The following is a 20,119-nucleotide window of genomic DNA, read 5'->3' on the forward strand; positions in this document are numbered from 1 at the left end:
GTTACATTCTATTGCTACCTGCAAAAATACAAAGTGCTATCGTCACCATGAAGGACAGGGAGGGCTCTGCACATGGGATCAAAAATCTGTGCCTGTATATTTTTATAATGGTAACTGGGTGTGCAAACATTTGCCTTTGTACATATATTATAAACCTATTTTCAGTGGATAATTTAGTCATCACCGCCTCATTAATGTTGGGTTAGGATTAGACATGTTAGGATGGAGGACAGAGGACAAAGCTGAAATGGTATTTCTTCCAGTGAAGAAATAAATAAATGATCCAGTAAATATAAATCATATAATTTGATGTTATTGTTAACTGTCCACTTCCCGTCCCTCGTGACTGTATATGTGCCTCTTGTGTTGCCTCTTTACAATTAATGGCACCGTTTCGTGAGCTTGACAGAGCAGCTATTGTTATAATATTGTAATGATACTGTACCCTATCAATTATTTGCAGGTAAGGAACTTCACAAAGCTCTTTATGCTTCCAGATATTTTGTCTTACCGGCTGAGCTGCTTTTGCGCAGCTGTTTGTGTCTGCGTTCAGTGCAGCTCTCACACAACAGCTTGTTGTTGCCCATCAGCAGCTCCACAGAGGTGAACTGATGGAGACAGGACTGGATGGAGCACTCCTTGGAGCTGGGTGTGTAACTGTGGGACAACACCTGGAAGGCCCCCTGGTGGTGTTGATGGTGGAGATTATCACGTGACTGTGTCTCTCCCTGCTCCTCTGCAGAACAGTGCGTGGAAGGAGAGCAGTCCCCAGAAGTGAACCCGAGGTTGACTTTAGACACTGCAGTAACTAGCTGCTCTACAGCACCACCTTGCCTTGTGGAGGATGATGACGATGGGGAGGAGGCAGAGACAGGCGTGGGAGATGGAGTGAGTGTGGAAGTTGAGGATGGGGTTGACATGTGTCCATGGCCGTGGCTGGACGAGGAGATGCGTGGGGCCCACTCGCTCTCTGAGGCCTCGCTGTCAGCGTCATTGCTGCTGTCCTGAGCACCTGATTCTCTTTCGCTGCCATCTGATAGGCTGCCGGCAGCGGCCATCTTGCAAACTGAGATACCACGGGCTGATCCACCTGCTACCCCCTCCTCCTCTGGCCGCTCTGCACTGCAGCTTGCTCCCTTCTCCTCCACAGAGCTCGAGGACCTCCTGCTCTGCTGCTTCTGCAGGAAGTCAGAACAAAGAAATAAACCCCTCCTAGAGAGGCAGGCTTCCAATGTTTCATGTTTCATGACTTCCAAAGCTATGTTTCATACAGCTCAAATAACAAACCTAGCAGATTACTGTACGAGTGGCGTACATAAAAACAGTAAAAGAAATCACTTTCAAATAAGACTCACATAAATCACATATGCAACTGTACCTGTCCACTTAGCTTCCTAGTGTTTCTGTTGACAGAATGGGCTGCAGAGAGAACCTGGTCACTGTGAGTTAGGAGTGTGTCCTGCTCCCTGCTGCCCTTCCCCAGCCTGCCAGGGTTGGATGGTTTGGATATCTGAGCACAACAAATAAAGCTTCATCAATATGTAGCAGAAACATAAACAATAAGTTGTTGTTGTGACATTTTCTACTGAGAACTATTAAACGTCAAAAACACAAAGCCAATCTTGCCAACTCTCAAACATCTGTGGCACTTCAGTAAGGTGTACAGTATGAGAGTGACAATCATGAACCCTTCAAACCCTTCTTATGAACAATTATAACAGCTCACCCTCTCCTCTATGATGGGTAAAGATATGTCTATGAAAGCCTCCTTCACTGTGGAGATCTGAAAGAGAAACCACACGTAAGTCAGTATTAACCCATACACTCATAAACGTACAACATCAGAGACAGTTAATAAAAAGAAACAGCAGGTTTGCATCAAGTCTGAGAGGAAGATGTTGTTTTTCTCTACAACTTCATATAGGATGAATAAAATGTCATATTTTGAAACTGAAAAATAAAGCATAGAAAAGTTGAATGGGTTCTCTGTTTTCAGAGCTTGAACAATGGTTTTGCAAGATGTACACTTGAAGGCTTTCAGTGTTTGATAGACCTTAAAAATGAAAGGCTCTACTTTTTAGTTTACCTTCATCATAACTTCAGCGCTTGTTTTACAGTATTTCTCAACACATTTTCAGAGTTTCAAAGTTGACACTGTTCTAATTGTTGTAGTTTTTGGTTTTTGTCATAGTTTTTAAGCCTCCATCTAAAACTTTTGCACTTATACTACAGACAGTTAGAACTGAGCTCTGCCACCACACTTAAAAGCTAGCATGTTTGTCACAGTTCTGGTCTGAAACTTTAAAGTGCTAATCTCAAAGATTTTCATTTAAATAATTGTCCGTTAAGTCACTATCTATTGCCAAATGAGGTAACAGAACACAATGGTGATTGAGCCGATGGTCCACTGATGAAAGCCTTTGCATTTGCAGTAAGGACTTGGTGTTTGTGGCGACTTTCGTGGAAAAAAAATCACAAGCGGCGCCCAGTTAGTGACACATTTTCCATCACCCAGCAGTGGTTGATATGTCAGAGAGGGTAGGCGGAGCTAAGCGGCTGCTCTTCCGGTCTCTGCAAGTGTTGCGCGTAAACAGTAATCTACTATGGCTGAACAAACAAAGCAAAGATCGATGACTACAGATACAACTTCAAAAATAAGTGAAAATCCAAAGAAAAAGAAACAAATTTGACGCTCAGATGAAGCAAACAGTCTAAAAAAGAAAGCAACCATCAGCGAGGAAAATTAAGAGTTACAACCGGAGCCAACCGTGGATGTCACACACTGTCTGAATATCTGGTAAGTGTGCTCCCGCAATTACCGTTTATCGCCTTAGGTGCTGCCAAAGAGAACAAAACAGAGATCTTTGAGATTCCCACTGTAAGTGGTTCCTAAACTGTGGGTATGGATCCCTCTTGGGTCAACCTACAGATTTTAGACAATAAGTTCGAGGAATTGTCATTCAAATATTGCTCAACTTGAAACACCTGCTGTATTTGATCCCCTCTGGCTTCTCTCCTCTGGAGATCTTCGAGATTATCACTTTAAGCTCCAAAACAGATGGACCTAAGAAAACTGGTATCCTAGACGCAGAGGCATTCGTCCAATCACTTGCTGTATTTTCCTGGTTAGGGGTGATTCACACACTGCTTTAACAACTGAAACATACAGTTTCCATCATTTCTACATTTTAAAAAAAAATTTTTTTTTACATGTAAGTGAAGCAAATACTGTCTTTAGCAAGGTTGGATGAACATGTTAACATGTCGACCCAGTGGTTCTTCAGCCACATACACTTACATGCTCACACTCTTCACACATAATTGTGTTGGTCAGCTCGCCTACGAAGATGCGGTCAACAAAGTTCATCCTCACACCTTCCTTTCCGTACGCTGGGAGAAAAAAGACATAGTTTTGACAATAAAGTATAAAGTAATAAAGAATCATCCAAATAAGTCCAATAAAACCATGAAAAAGCCATTAAATCAGGAGGAAGAGTTGACATGCTAGGCAGTAAGCAGGTACATGACTGATCCTATTCATTATTTCTATATAATGCGCAGGTATTACTGGAGCTATATCTTATAAGTACTACACTATTCTGTGTTTCAATCAACCACCACTAGATGGGACTATTGAACTAAGCCATATTGTATATACTGTAATGAGCATCTGCACCTTTGACTTGGCGTTTGGTGTCCTCGTCTGCGGTCTTCTCTGTGGGATTATTGAAAGCCTTCAGAATTCCTGCTTTCACCCTCTGAAAACAACAAACAGAAAAGTATACAACAATGCAGACAAAGTGATCCTTGAGGCAAAGTGAACACAATCATTTAAATAAAAATGACTTTTTTCTTGAATTCTCTCTATTACATCCATTAGTAAAATATCAAAATGTAGCCTCCAGCTCAGTTTGACAGGTTTACCTATTACAAGCATCATTAGTGTAAAATAATTATTGTGCTTGTCTAAAAACGTTAACATTTAAATCTCTTAATTAGCTGTGCATGTGTGTGTGTGAGTCGTCATGGGGACCTCTTATTGAAGGTGACATGGTCAGTGAGTGTGTTGGTGAGAGAGCTGTGAAGAGGCACAGCCACAGTGAAGCAGCAATCAATAGATAATTGGCCACGGTCTATGTCTGTGGTCGAGACCAGTCAGCCCCCATTGTCCCGGGACCCACGCACTGGACTGGCTATTTAGGTCAAAAAGTCCTGTTAATCCTTCCCTGGCCAGCCTGCACCCCACTCAGTCGGCACAGTCAAACCAGAATGGGGCTCTCCTACTAATTAATTACCAGTAACCCCCATCCTCCCTCCGTCCCAAATGTAACAGCATGCACTGTCCCACACAAGATGGGCTGTGGGAGGGGGGAGATAGGGGGGTGCAAGGGGTTGCTGGTACAAGGGTGCAGGGGTGGAAACTAAAATGAAGATGGGGCAAAGAAGGACAGAACATGCCCTGAGAGAGTAATACCTACCATCTCAGCTAATTGGTGATAATTGACTGGGGCCAAATTAGCATATTTAGATCTCTGACACTAATGGCCTATAAATACAAACACTTAGGGCCTCTAAAAGGTTGGTGACACCCACTGCAAAAACACCAGTTTCCCTCATTGACACACACACTCACTAAATCACATTCTCACACAGGGGAGTGTATTATTTATTTATGACTTACTCAAACTTGGCTATTCAAACTGAACAGGTGAATTCAGGTAAACTAGGAGTACATGAATGGAAAGAAAATGTTTGTCCTATGTTTGAGGAAGGGATCTTAATCAAACTAAAAACATATTTTACTCTTATAAAAAGTTAGTAAGTGGTTTAATGCTAGAATTCATTTAAAAGGTTCATTCAACAATGTAGGCTAAAATACCACTGTATCTGTGAACGTGCTGGGCTGTTTAAATGAGTTTCTTAGTGAATGAATAGAGGATGAATACCCCCCTCTTCACCTCCCTGATTGGATTGGGAGACGGGAATGATGAGTGAGTCTGTGTATGCGTGCGTGTGTGTGTGTGTGTGTGTGTGTATGTAGGAGGGGGCCTTGGGTGACCCTCAAGCACAATGGGACGGCCCTGGAGCTCATTCAGCAGCTGTGGGTTTCCCAAGATCACACAATGATGCCGGTCGTGCCACTTGCAAGTCCCATAAGTGGCACAACTGTCAATGTTCACAAGTTTGAATGGGAGCAGGGGAGCCCAGCCTGCGGCCCCTCCTGGGTCTGTGGCTGACCACTAAACACACCCGCTAACTTCTCCTCCTTGGTTCATGTAGCCACTGGTAGGGCCACGGGGGGCAGCTCAGTGCTGCAAAGGGCTGCTGTGGGGTTTCCTAATTGCCCCTGCACAGGGTTTGGGGGGGTTGTCTGCACTTGCCAAAAACATGGCACCATAGGATTAAAACACAAAGCTAGCAAAGCAAGGAGAAGCTCTTTGGTACACAGCCTTCCACAAACACACAGCTCAATGTCTTACATCATGACTACACGTGTCACTGATGGATTTTAATGGACAATAAGTCAGATATCTACTAAACTACATCATAACATATACTGTACAAATGGATGGTTGGTAAGGACAACAATAAAAGTCAGTGGCAAAGATCACTTTTACCATGAGCTGAGATTAATGGCTTCCAAAGTAAAATCTGGATTTCTGCAAGTGTGTTTGATTTAATAGTGTTTAAATTCTGTGTTTAAATTATTCAATTGGTGTAAATGAAAATGGATTTTGTTAAAATATTTTACAGCCAATGTCTGTGAAGGTTCTCAGACATCCAGACCTTAGTAATTCAAGTTTAAACCAATGTGTATTTATATCTAAATCTAATACATGCTACTTTGGCACAGCTACTTTGAGCTAAATGCTAAAGTCAGCATGCTAAAACATTCACAGTGACAATGACCACATGGTGATGTTTAGTAGGTCTAATGTTTTTCATGTTCACTATCCAGCATGCGAGTGTACTAAAAGCTTATAAACACGAAACACTAATAAGACAATGATGGGTTTGTTTGCATTGTCATAAAAATCTCCCTTTTTGGCAAACTCTGACTAAGCATGTACTCACAGTGTCCTTACTTTTACACATAAAAGACATCTCACATACCAGAAGTACAAGGGGTACTTTGTGCAGATTGAAAGGACTTTTCACTAACAAAAGTAAAACCTTGAAAGAACGTTTCAATATTCTGAATGTATTTAGTGTTGATCATTTCTAATGATATTTTGGTGTGAGTTTATTTATGCCATTAAAAGAGATCATGTGATGCATGTGTGTGTGTAAGCTCACTTTAGTTTCCTCTACTCGTATGGAGTCCAGTAAGTAGTGCAGAAGCTCCTGGCTGTCTTGTTGTTGGTAGCCTTTGAAGCGTGGGGCCCTGGAAAAATAGAAAAAATAAAAGTACAGGTCATGAATAAAAACACACAGATAGTAGGCTACTTCTCTAATGTCTAAATATACATGCATGAAGGCACCAAATACAAGATGACATAATTAAAGGACAGATTTGCCCCTGGAAAAAGCCACTGTCAGTCAAAGCTGGTGTTCTCTGTAATCAATAGAAGGAATAATATTTGAAGTTGCCACCATAGCTGTGGAGAAAGTTGTACAAACAGCTCGCGGTGTCGCCCATTCTACACCCAGCATGCATTGCGCCTCCCTCTGAAAGGAGCGGCCCAGCATGAGATGCTGGAGTAATGTACTTTTCGCTGCAGGCAAATGCTCAGAGCGGTACAGAATCCGAAATACAACAAGAATATACCGGTGGATCGTCTAAAAAAATCTTTAGGTCTGCAGTCTACATTTCAAACCCGACGATTTTGAACGAGACATGACATCGGAGGCGGCGTCCTAGATTGAGAAGTGTAGTTTAGCGAGCTCCCTGGCCTCCGCCAGATGACGCGTTTTACGTAGTTGGGCAGAGAGGGCACAGAGCGAAATTGCATATTAACTGGCGTTAGCTCCCCATAATAGCATGATAGGACTGAGGTTGAAAATCTCGCGAACTGTTCCTTTGGGAACACTCGACACCCCTTTCAGTTATTTGAATATATAACATCCTGTCCTTGTGCATTTTTTAAGACTGTCAAAAATGACAGATTTTGAATAACAATCTCTTAAAAGACAATCCATTAAATGAAAAGCCATTTTACACAATCTTTGTTCCAGTGGATGTCCCTGGAGTTCATTACAGGGCTGAAGTTATCCTTCAGAACAAAGATAATGATAGTCAAAAACCAGCTATATTATACTGGCATTTTATTTATGACTTTATGACCATTTCCTTTTATTTGTATTTTGTTGGTGGATGTCCATTCTGGACATCGATGCCATAGCAGTTAGAGGGGAGCCTCTCCTTGGGTCTGTCCCCTGGCCGTCCATGATAAAGCAGATGTGAGGACAGATGCCAGGGGCAGATGGGCAGCCAAGGCTAGAGCCACTACAACCTGTTGGGCCGAGCCAGCCACATAACCACAGGACAGGTTGGTCTGACAGGCACAGCACACAGCGAGAGGCCAAAATACTATTTGAAAAACCATCAGTCAAGTGTTGAGGATGTTTCGGAGGGCGGGGGTTGGGGTGGAGGGTTAAAACTTTTTACTGTTCTGTAGAGGTTACTGGTACTTATAGTTTAAGCTACTGGTTTTAGGCTGATATGGTGTAGTGTAAACAGATTTCTTGTTTGATTTAAGAGGCAAACATTGTGTCATTGACAAGATTTTTCAAAGGAATTACAGGAAACAGCTCTTTGAGCTGGTATAAATCTGATAATGATTTATATATTTTTATATTAAAAAATGTTGGCAGCTGTTTGTGTTTTTTGTTTATCCCAGTGCAAACAAATGTGGCCACTGTATTTTGAGGACAGTTGTTAAAGTAGCTTATAATCCTACTTATTGGACACTTATAATGAATCACTCACCCTCTGAGACAAACCGACATGGCTCAAAAATGGATGTATGTGGTTAGGGGAGAGATAGCCAACCACCTGCCTTTAACACAGGTCATAAAAATGAGGTCTGGAGGAGCCTAAAGTTACCCCCTCCCCCATTCTTACATACAACACGATCTCTGCACGAAAAGGGCATCAGAGACAGACACATGGTGAAGGGTGGGTGGAGGGGTGAGGATTCTAGAGAGCACATATGTCATTACTTTGCCAGCCTTTAAAATGAACAGCATGTGAAGGAATGTCTCACTCTTGTTACGATTACTTGTCTGTTAATCTCCCAAAGGAGAGACACAGGGAGAGTAATACAAAGTAAAAGACAGAAGGATACAAGTGCAAAAGAGAAAGAACAGAGAGAGAGAAAAGAGAGACAGACGCAGAGCAGTGTAGAGAAAAAAATGAAAAGCTTGGTTGCGATCAGTGGGTATGAGGAGGTCTGGAAGCTCATCCCAGTGGAGAGAAGCAGAAGGGCCCTGTAGCACTGCTCTCAATCTGGCCAATGCAAACAGCTGCGGTGCTAACACAATTAATAGCCGGATGAGTTAGTACCAGACACAAGGCCACACAAGCTCCCCCCCAAAACACACACACATATGAGCAACACAATGTACCCGCACAGTTCACATATTAAATTTGTCCAGCATTTACTCACACAATGGCATAAAAAAATAGGACTATGACTCATTGATTTACAACATAAAAAAATGTGCATCTCACAACTGTAGAGCTGTGCAAACCGTGCTGCAGCAGCAAATACATCTGTTGTGTGGTGCAATCCATTATTTATGCAACCAACATCAAAAACTCACAACTCTACTAGTAGTACAGTATTATACTAAAGTAAGTTTTGCAAGTTTTAGAGACACTAATAGCGATAAAAAACGACAAACGACTTCCAGTCAAGACTTTCTTTTCCGCGTGATGCATATTTTACAGAAAGAACGTTTTTCTTGTGTTTTACTGTTTATTTTAACATGGGAAATCTAAATGCTAACAGCTTTTATGACACATTATCAAAGGAATTTGTTTCAAGTTATATTTTAGATCTAGAACGGATTGTTAGCTGCAGATGTCTGTTTAATGAGATTAATAAGAAAGTAAATCATCGTTAGATGACTGCTGATGGGAGCCGGGGTTGTCATTACTGCGCATTACATTCTGCCTGCTTTTGCTTTCCACACGGAATGTTTTTCCTGCATACGCAGCAGCCTGCTGATACGTGATTGGTCAATATTACTCGAACTACAAGTGTAGGCGGAAACCAGAATACTTGCCATCACTAAAATCCACGTCCCTGCCTACAGATTCTACATTTCTATGAAGAATCTGCAAATAGAGATAACCAGTAATAGATAGATTAGATAAAACCAGATAAACTTCTATAAAAAACAATGCATTTGGTATTCATTTGTGCTCATTTGCACAGATTCTATTTTTCCAATCATTGATATAAAGTGACCTTCCATAGTTCATAGTAAGATCAGAGTGAATGGTTTCTAATCATCAGATTGTAGCATGTTTTCACAAACAATTACTATTATTTATTTATTTCTCTTCTTTTTTTTTCTTTTTACCAACAATGAATATCTGCTTCTTTCTTCAACTGAAAGAGGTCTTCTTCCCGAGCAGACCTGTACGCCAGCCCTATCTCTGTGTGTGTTACTGTAGATGGGTGTATGTGCTGCGGATGCCAGAGCACTAGATGGAATCCATTGTTGTCTTTTGCTTTTTCTATAATGATGTAAGGCTTCGCATAAAGGCTTAGGAACAATATTTGAAAGATGTGGGTATGTAGAGATTTCTACACAGTAGATGGATGGAGAAGCTTTTCATTTTTTTTTTTTTACACAAGAAAATGTCCAGTGGCCGTCCAGAAAATTGAATCAGTCCTTGAGAGAAACAGGTGCAGCTGAACGCCTCAGTGTGGCCTTTTTGTCCAGCTTATGCATTAAACATGCATAGTGTTCTATATTATCAGTCCCAATACACTGATCATAATGTGGTGGTATGGTATTATAACTAGTAATTTTGTCAAGAATTTCTTATTAATGCTTTAGACTGACAAAGGCAGACTGGCTGCATGATTAATCATATTTTCATCGTCAGCGTAATATGAACATGCGCTGAATAGAGAATGCAAAAAAATGCAAACATCTGAGCTATTAAATGGAGCCCTGGATACATGGTCCATGCATTCACATCATTTGGCCAATCAGATTATGATCTTGGGTCAGGGTCAACACTTACCCTGTGCTATCTGGAATTATTCTTGATTCAGTTGAGACAAAGTGTTACAAGCTCAGGTACTGCGTCATACACGCCTAATGGTAGAACGCCAGTTGCTGAACAACTCATACACACACACATAACTTCTATTTATCCCAGGTAGTATTGTCATGGCAATATTAAATAATGTTATTGGGCATCCCAGTTTTTTCTCTTATTGTGCAGGCCCTAATGAAATGCAGCGCTCCTGAGAGACCTTAGACTCCAGGTGCCTATGAGGAAAAATACTTAATTAAATACTTAAACTTGTCACCACTGACTATCCTGAGTACAAGCTGGGACACTCTCTGGCACCAGATAGAGAGTGTGGTGCTGACCATCCAACCAACTTAGCTTGGCACTGGTCCGAGTCCAGACCAGACCCCCTCCGCTGGCAGGAGGAGGAGAAACAGGCAGGCTGTGGAGTACTCAGCTGGTAGAGTCAAATGCATGTGCACAAATGCGTTGGAAACACACACATACATTCATGCAAACATAAGCTCAATAGAGATCCAGCGTCATACATAAACACTTAAACTGGCCTTAACACTGAGCCAGAAAGGGTTATGACCTTCCTGTCAACACATACATACTAAGAAAGACAGTTAAAGTAAATACAAAAATCGCTCTCAGTCCCCACAGGCCAAGGGCAGACCAAAACCTCTTTGTGTGACAAGAGCTTGCAGTGACAGGTGAGAAAGATCAACATATCGGCTATATTCACAGAGTGAAAGGTCACTAAAATGGAAAAAATGTCCCAATAAATAAACAGGATCAGTTCTTGACCCTGTACTTTCAGCTGAAAGCTTTAGACCTGACTGAATGTAGACGGGTTGCTGTGGAGGAGGAGAGTACTGGAGAAGCATTTTAGGCTATGTCAGAAAGCGAGTGCAGTTTGTGGATCCTAGTAAATATTGCATCAGGCATTTAAAAGTATATTAAACATCCAGTTCGTCTATCCAAATCCTGAATATTTACGCCCGCCCTCATGAAAAAGCCATTGAAATCATTTGATCATTTGATTTATCAGAATTTCCTAAAAAGTGTCAAATCATTAGTAAAAGGCACCACTCATAAGCTTTACTGATAACTATTTTCATCATTTCATCATAAACAATGTGCATTAGCGTCTTCAGGCTTCACAGGCTGGCGGTAATGTTGACAACTGGCTGTCTTTCAGTTATTTCATAAGTGATTAATCTGTTCAGTTTCTTTCTTTTAATAAACATATTGAATGCCAAGTCTATAAAATGTAAGAAATTACTAAAAATGTGCATACAAAGTATCCAGAGTGTAAGGTCACATATTCAAAATTCTTTGTTTTGCCTGACAAGAAGTTAAATTCAATTGACAATATGTGAAACAGAGAAAATTCCTCGTGCTTGAGAAACAGGGACTGGAGAATTACTGGAATTCTTTTTGAATTTGCTTTTGAATTAAACAAATTTAAAAAGGTAAAGATTCAGGAAACCCCACACAAGTAAGCATTTTGTGGTGTTTCCAACCAGTGTGTAGTTTGAAAACAATGTGAGAGGGTATTAGGGCTGCATACTTGTACTTGTATGTGTCTGAATGTCCAAATCAGTTACATATTAGGCTTGGGCGGTATCATAGTATTACAGTATACCGGGGTATTTAGAAATCCAGACGGTATGAATTTCAATACTGTCAAAAAAGGGCATATTACAGCGAACGATACGTCACACTATTTACAGAAAGTTATATTGTAATTCCATTATAACTTTGTTTCATTCTTCTCCTCCATATATCCTCACAAAAATACTTTAACCTGCTCACCTTGCTTCTCTTCAGTTCTTTTTCCCCCCACACACCTTCACCGGTCAGATGAAACTGCACACAGTGGCTCTTTCTGTTTCTCTCTCCCTCCACGTGTCCGCTCAGTTTACATTCATCATGAGCCGTACCTGTCATCAAGTTGCTAAAATAACACAACCCGCGTTTTGAGTTTTTCACCCGCAATCTCCTTTTCATAGCTACAGGTGAGCCGCATGTGAAAGAGGGTCGCCGTTAAAGACGTTGTATAATAGAGGTGTTGGTTGTCTGGTAGGACATGAAAATGGTGATGGAGTAAATAAGTCCAGACTGACAGACACAGACACACAGACAGATTTCTGTTTCTGAGTGTGGTTTCTACAATGAGAGAATAAGAAAAATATAAAAAGGGGCGCTGGTATAGCTCAGTTGGTAGAGCAGGCGCCCCATATACAGAGGCTACAGACCTTATCGCACTGATCGCAGGTTCGACTCCCGGTCTTGCCGATCATTTAGTGCATCCCCCACATTTCCTGTCTATCTTCAGCTGTCCTATCGATTAAAGGCAAAAGCCCAAAAATAATCTTTAAAAAAAGAAAAATATAAAAAAATTAAATATATGCAATTATAATAATAATTGTAACAGTAATAATAAACAGTAATAATAAACATAAACTGTGTCAGTACAAATACAAAGATAAACGATGTATATACAACAAACGGTCCTCCAAACTTTAAGGGAGTGTCAACAAATTGCTAACTCTGGCTGTTATCCATTGAAAATGATACAATGCACACAGAGGGCGAACTACGAAAGTGTGTGACGGTCCCTTAATGGAGGTGAATGTGCGCTCACACAAAACACTGACCATGATTAATGTCCATGAGATGTCCGTCAAAGTTTTGCAGTGGCCTGAATGCCTTTACTAGGCTATAGCCTAAAATGCACTTAAAATGTTTTAAAACTGAATAAGAAGGTCCATATTTAACAGAAGACGTCACACCTCAATCAATGCATTGGAAGGATGGACCCACCATCGGACGTGAGTGTGTGGAGCATGTGTGGAGATAGTGCTTCAGGTATTGGAGAGAGAGTGCAGTGGGAGTGTGTCCAGTTATTTAATCGATCGTGGATGACTGATCTTTATATCTTTTTGACATATAAAAAAAGAAACATGCTAGAAATAGTCGGCATACACTTTGGCTCTCACAGAGTGTTACAGCGGGAGCGCGCCCTGAAAACTTGAAACGGGCACACGCACTGACCCAGAGAGCGGAAACAGACAGATGGATCAGCGACCAATTAAGCTATTATTTTCATGTGTGTGCCTTGAGATCTACAAGTCGTATAATTCATGTTATCATTTCATATAATCCTGCGTTGTGTGTAGCAAGACATGTCCAAGTAATTGCACAACCATGTCATACATGTGTGACAGTGACTTCCCCCTCCAACCAGCCGCTTCAATCCTTTTTTACAGCACTGTTATATATATGCCGTATACCCCAGTAATATGTCAAGAAAGTATTACTGTATGAAAAAATGGATACGCCCAAGCCTATCACATATTGGCCTTAATAGAAGCTCATTTGTGGTGCAAGTGTACCATATGGGTAATGGGTGCTGAGGCTTGAAGTCATATCTCTCTAATCAAATGCATGTCAGTGGAATAGATTAGCCCTACTTGAAATTAGTCACGTATGAATGCATGAAGGTGTGTGCAATGCTTGCTGTCTGAACGCACAATTGCCTGCATGTGTGCTGCAGACTGAGGTGGTACCAGGTGAGGTGGCTGCCCACATACACACATTTCTGCACACACAGAGGCCTTTCTGATGAAAGCTAGGTACCAGAATAACTGTCAAAGCGGCACCAGAGATGTACCCAGTCATCCAACGTCAAATGCCCTGGTCACCCACCTGCACTACTAAACAGTGCAAGCCCCCCCTCACATACACACACACAGGGTGGACCCAACCAGCAGTGTACCAAGCGCACATAAGAACCCAGCCAACCAAACATTCACACTGTACATAAAAGAGAACAAAACAGTTCAGTTCACAAATGCAGGGCTGCTGATGTCTGTTACAAAGCCTGTTAGGCCCTGCTCTGGATCAAATATGACACAGGTGGCACTGCAGTGTGGCAAGTAGCAGAAAAGGCTACGAATAGCTAGCTACAAACAGCTAGCTGCAGCCACAGTGCCTTTAGTCTGTTTGTGAATACGTTGAGTGCCAGAAAGGATCCAGATGGGATCAGGTGCTACCTGGGCCTGACTGGTTAAAGTGGACACTAACACAGTAAGAGAATAAAAGCAGCACTTGTGTTGTGAACTGCTGCTTTGATGATGGAGAACTGCAATAGTAACAATAATCTGACTTTACTGAGACAAAATATTAGCTTGCTGCATTGGGAGCTATTGTATTATCCTGTGTAAATTTACGGCAAATGATAAAAGGAATAGCGCCTTACTTCTGACAGAGCTGGTTGAACAGTATCTTAGGACTAAGCGGGCCTTTTCCTGGTTCTTTCATGCTCTGAAGGAAAAGAAACATGGCCGCAGTCAGTGGCTCTGGACTGGACAGCGTAACCATCAGTGGATTCTGGAAGACACCAGATAGGAATAAGACTTTTAAAATACATAAACACAACAGGATCCTATTATATAACATTTTTGGAAAACTCAGAGTTAGTTTTTTATTTAAAGAATTTCATAATTTACTTAAAACATGTTGTGGCGTAATTACATGGAAAGTTACTAAAATAACCAAAAATGTACATATTTTAAATTCTTACTACTTTTTACAGTTTATTTTCTGAGTCAATTCATATATGTATGCAATAGCTTTAACAGGTAACGATGGGTCAGATTGAAACAACATTCGGACATCAAATATTCTATTTATTATTTGTTATTGTTATAGTTTGAACAGGATGAAGAGTAGTAAAGCTGGACAGCAAAATGTACCAGATTGGACTCGACAGGGGGGCAGATCCTCATTTTGTACCCTTTCTCCTTCACTTCCTGGATGAGGTCGATGAGCATGTGTGTCTGAGACAGGTTCTGTTGGGGCAACAGAATTATCAACACTTTAATCAACCATTTCAATTCATCCATTTAGTAAATGGCACGGAGTATACAAAGTTATTGTTCAGGTATGAGAAAGGATCGACAAATGATAAGCAGATAAATACTTAAAGAATTACTGGATCATCAAACTGGTAATTTGCATGATTGTACTGTTCATCAAATGAAAAGCAACATTTTTGTGGACAAGAAAAGACACCAAAAAAAATAATTTAAGAATTCTTCAAAAATATGACAAACTTAACTTGGCATTGAAGATCACTATGGTCAGTTAAAAAACCCTCGTGAAATTTTAACTTCACTTAAGTAGGATAAAGGAAAATTGGGAGTTCATCATTCTTTAAGAGGATTTCAAATCTAACCATGATCTGTGAGTTTGAAATACAGAGAAGATCCTTGGTGACGAGCTGTCATTGTCCTTTCATTTTAGAGAAACATCTTTTCCTTCCATTTCAAGGGATATTTGTTTTGTCACATCCTGGCAATGAAGACAGTTGCTATGGAAAACACACAATGGAGCTGGCATTGTGAACACAGACACAGCTCATCCTCTGACAATTACGTGTTTTGGACAGAAAGATTGCAATTTTCAAGGAGACAATACAAACAGACAGTGAGAGGGAGGGAAAAGCATGTAAACCGGGCTAACTCAAATTTCAATCAACAAGGAAGGTCCTGAGGGTGATTAACAAAATGGCGGAAAATAAAGCTTCATTGTTGAAGAGGCACGTCAGTTTGCAGTCACCATGACCGACCAGAGAAAGACTGGGGAGGGTGTATAGCAGTGTTGTGTAGGGAACATGCTCTGCACCAACTGAGTGCCACTCGTGTATGGACAGGTGTGTCCAAGCCAGCACGTCATTCACTGCTGCAATGAATATACTTGCAAAGTGACCTCTAGGCCTAGCCTGTTTACACCGACAATAAATGTAAGGTTGTAATCTTGTTTACTATAGACTAGACATATGAGCAGCTGCACTTTAGAGGGGGGGGGGGGGGGGGGGGGCTATGCAGTCTTGTTATAATGGAATCCTTATCTTATCTTACCTTCAATAATACCCATTTTATTACTAAAAGTTATCTAAAGCATGTGTTATATTATCTTGCAGTGTTTCAAAATGCACAATAAAATCCTATAAATGAGCAATATGTATGGGTTTTCTTATGTCACCAAGTGCTTGTCAAACCAACCTGCATAACAGCATTGAAGAAGCAGGTGTTACCGAGGTTGTTTATGCCTTTGACAGGGACCAATGTGCTGTTAACGGCTGGACTTTTGCCTTTGGGTTGCTCAGTATTGTCTGATGGTTCCTCTTGCAGCTTGATGATCTTGGGTGATGCGCCTACAACACAGAAAAAAAAAACAGGTCAATGATGCACAGTAGTAGAAACTAAAGATGATGTTAACATTGACAAAATTATTTAGGAGAAAAGGTACAAGTGAGGATATGTAGCTTAGACAAATTTTCACATGTTTTATTTGCTTCGGCAGATGAATTTGATCTAGAGGTGGGCTGACAGTAGATTTTAAGGAATTGTTATTGATAAACTGATGGTTGGGAGCGAGAAAAAACAATCATCAATAGTAAGACAAGATTCTCAAGTGTGATTTGTTTGATTACATTGTTGTTATACACTCACCATTTAAGTGACTTTGAATGTGGCATGGTTGTTGGTGCCAGACGGGCTGGTCTGAGTATTTCAGAAACTGCTGATCTACTGGGAATTTCACACACAACCATCTCTAGGGTTTACAGAGAATGGTCCAAAAAAGAGAAAATATCCAGTGAGAGACAGTTCTCAAGGCAGAAATGCCTTGTTGATGGCAGAGGTCAGAGGAGAATGGCCAGAGAGGTTCAAGCAGATAGAAAGGCAACAGTAACTCAAATAACCACTGGTTACAACCAAGGTATGCAAAAGAGCATCTCTGAATGCACAACACATCGCACCTTAAAGCAGATGGGCTACAGCAGCAGAAGACTGCACCGGGTGCCACTTCTGTCAGCTAAGAACAGGAAACTGAGGCTACAATTCGCATGGGCTCACCAAAATTGGACAATAGAAGATTGGAAAAACGTTGCCTGGTCTGATGAGTCTTGTTTTCTGCTGCAACATTCGGATGATTATTCAGAATTTGGCGTAAACAATTTGAGAGCATGGATCCATCCTGCCTTGGATCAACGGTTCAGGCTGCTACTGGTGGTGTAATGGTGTGGGGCATATTTTCTTGGCACACTTTGAGCCCCTTAGTACCAATTGAGCATCATTTAGACGCCACAGCCTACCTAAGTAATGTTGCTGACCATGTCCATCCCTTTACGACCACAGTGTAACCATCCTCTGATGGCTACTTCCAGCAGGAAAGCGCGACATGTCACAAAGCTCAAATCTTCTTAAACTGGTTTCTTGAACATGACAATGAGTTCACTGTATTCAAATTGCCTCCACGGTCCCCAGATCTCAATCCAATAGAGCACCTTTGGGATGTGGCGGAACGGGAGATTTGCATCACGGATTGTGCAGCCGACAAATCTGAAGCAACTGTGTGATGCTATCATGTCAATATGGACCAAAATATCTGAGGAATGTGTCCAGCACCTCGTTGAATCTATGCCACGAAGAATACAGGCATTTCTGAAGGCAAAAGGGGGTCCAACCTGGTACTAGCAAGGTGTACCTAATAAAGTGGCCGGTGAGTGTATGTTCTATTTACAACCAGCTATGTGCTCTTCTGTTTTCTATAAATGAAATGACGGTTACAGGGCCGTATTATTTGGAAGAAGGATTGAAAATTGTGAGTTAGTAACAGTGGGTTTCTTTTCCTCCCTGTCTGCCTGTCCTGTATCTTTGACAAAGAGCTGATAGTGTAGCTAGATATATTTGTGAGAATTCTTCTGTGAGGAACAGTGATCAGATGAGATATGAAATGAATGCTACTTGTAAAGCCTTTCTCTAATATCAGCTGTTCCAATGTTCACCCTGGGACCATAAAGTTTTTGCGCATTTTTTTTTTTTAACCCTTTGCCAGAAAAATGTCTTCAAAGTATTTTTATGGACTGGAGAATTGCTAAATTGAAAATATCCAAAATAGAGTCTATGGTGAAAAATGCCATTAAAAGTCTGTTACACATTTGTGGAGTCAAATAAGACAGCGGTCGCTGTCATGGATGTTGTACCGAATCTGCCTCCACATCAGTAGTAAACCAAACCTGGGGATATGTTTCCATTAAAAGAAGAATGAAAAACTACACTTACAGCTTTGGTTGATAGGAAAGAAAAGGTTTAGACTAATTTCCAAACGTGAATGTGTGTTATAGGAAAATTGGGCAGGATGTCTGCCTCGGGCATAAAGTGTTTTAAATTGATAAAAGATTCTATATCCAAACCCTAAATTAGCATTGGCAGGGAAATTATTTTCCTGAACTATCTTTGGTAGTCAAGCTTATACACAGAGCTGAGATAATGGCTAATTTTAAAACTTGGTTTTGATTGCAGATGGAAGTCAGACATGCAACTGGAAAATTTGAGCATTCCTGAAATTAGAATTGTGGCCCGATACAGAAAAAAAATAGGGCTTAGCCTTGAAGCAAGACTGGGAAGGGGAGCAGGGTGCTGGGATGGCAGCTGGAAGGAAAGCTGGGTCATTTGGGAAAGCAGATGACAGCTGTAGAAATTTCCGCTGGTTAGTGAGGGAGGGTTGGGGGCTGGGGTTTGGAGAGATGGCTCTCCAGAGCCAGCTGTTACTCCTGATCACCAATGAAAACTAACCTTAAACAGAAACTCAGGCACAGATGGTCAGAATCTAACAGTGACATACAGATATTCTGCTGGGGACAGACGAGAGTGGTTAGCGTGGCTGTGAGCTTATGGCATGCCAGCAGCTACATACGAAGCCAAGTCCATGATGATCCATTACCAATAACATGTTACCGACATGTGGTGGTAGCCACTGACTCACTAAATAGTAAAACATCCTAATATAATAGTAGAGGTAAAAGCCCTCATGAACATACATTTTAAAATAAAAATGAATATTCAGCCAAGATTATTACCCGTTCAACATATCAAGAATAAAAGGAAATCACAAGGGTCAAACAGCAACCCTTTACTGCCATGCTCGTGCTAACCAGATACTTACAATACTAGATACTAGATACTAACATATTCCTACAGTTTTCACTATAAGCTTTGTAGTTTCATTATACTCTGGAGAGGTTTATGTGCAACAAGTAGCCTAATTGTTATTGTTGCTATTGAGAAGAGTCAGTCCTGTCCTGCCGGCTCCTCTGTTCACACAGACCCCGTTTCGCCTCTTTAACCTCTGATGTCAGGCAGCGGCTGAACAACTTCGCCCCACCATTCTGCCTCTGTGACTGTTACACAGACAGTGAGGCGGAACGGTTCCGTCTTGGACAGGCTTTGTAAAAAGGGCTATACGATTATCTGTTGATAAAGTATTGTATCAGCCCATTCACAGAGTGTACCTAAAGCACAACTAACTTAGTTAACTAACCAGCACTATTACACAATTTGTTCATGTGCAATGTATGAACTCAACAGTAGGTGCTCCATTGCAACTGCATAACCATACAACACAATGGAATACAATGAAATGAAAAAGGAAGAAGGTCTTCACTTAAAGAATGTTATTGCTGTACATTTACAAGGACTGATAAATATGTATCATGTGTTAAAGAATTACATTTGTTTTATACTGCATAGTGTATGGAACTACAAGGTTCTGATCACTGTAATGAAAAATACTAAGGCAAAATGGCAAATTCGTACACGGATTGACAGCAGTAGCTTAAGGCCTATAGGCAGAAGAGAAATCAACCTAATGCTGGTGGACACAAAAAGAGTTTGGTCCATGAGCACTTCACCCACATAAGCCAGTCAAGAGAGCAGGCTGGCAGCGAGGTCACTGGCCTGAACCGCCTATATCCAAAGAAAGGAAATTCAATTGAACCTTTAACCATCAGAATCATCATTTCAACCTGCACCTTTACTCTCACCTTTCTTCTCCTTAACACAC

The 20,119-nt window shown here is 41.0% G+C and overlaps 1 protein-coding gene across 1 annotated transcript in view; it reads right to left on the reverse strand.

The window, feature by feature from the left end:
* The window catches only part of usp45 (ubiquitin specific peptidase 45), a 33,516-nt gene that overhangs the window by 4,018 nt on the left and 9,379 nt on the right, over window positions 1-20,119 (reverse strand). The window contains exons 6-14 of the mRNA XM_069656914.1: window positions 16,276-16,427; window positions 14,965-15,060; window positions 14,469-14,599; window positions 6,298-6,385; window positions 3,677-3,758; window positions 3,299-3,390; window positions 1,727-1,783; window positions 1,379-1,510; window positions 512-1,178 (exon numbers count right to left, since the gene is read on the reverse strand). Of these exons, the coding sequence (XP_069513015.1) occupies window positions 512-1,178; window positions 1,379-1,510; window positions 1,727-1,783; window positions 3,299-3,390; window positions 3,677-3,758; window positions 6,298-6,385; window positions 14,469-14,599; window positions 14,965-15,060; window positions 16,276-16,427 (1,497 nt within the window). The remainder of the gene's footprint in view (window positions 1-511; window positions 1,179-1,378; window positions 1,511-1,726; window positions 1,784-3,298; window positions 3,391-3,676; window positions 3,759-6,297; window positions 6,386-14,468; window positions 14,600-14,964; window positions 15,061-16,275; window positions 16,428-20,119) is intronic.

Source organism: Semicossyphus pulcher, unplaced genomic scaffold (assembly GCF_022749685.1).
Source record: "Semicossyphus pulcher isolate SPU_LCO1_2020_fin unplaced genomic scaffold, fSemPul1.0.p SCAF_9, whole genome shotgun sequence".
Lineage (NCBI taxonomy): Eukaryota > Metazoa > Chordata > Actinopteri > Labriformes > Labridae > Semicossyphus > Semicossyphus pulcher.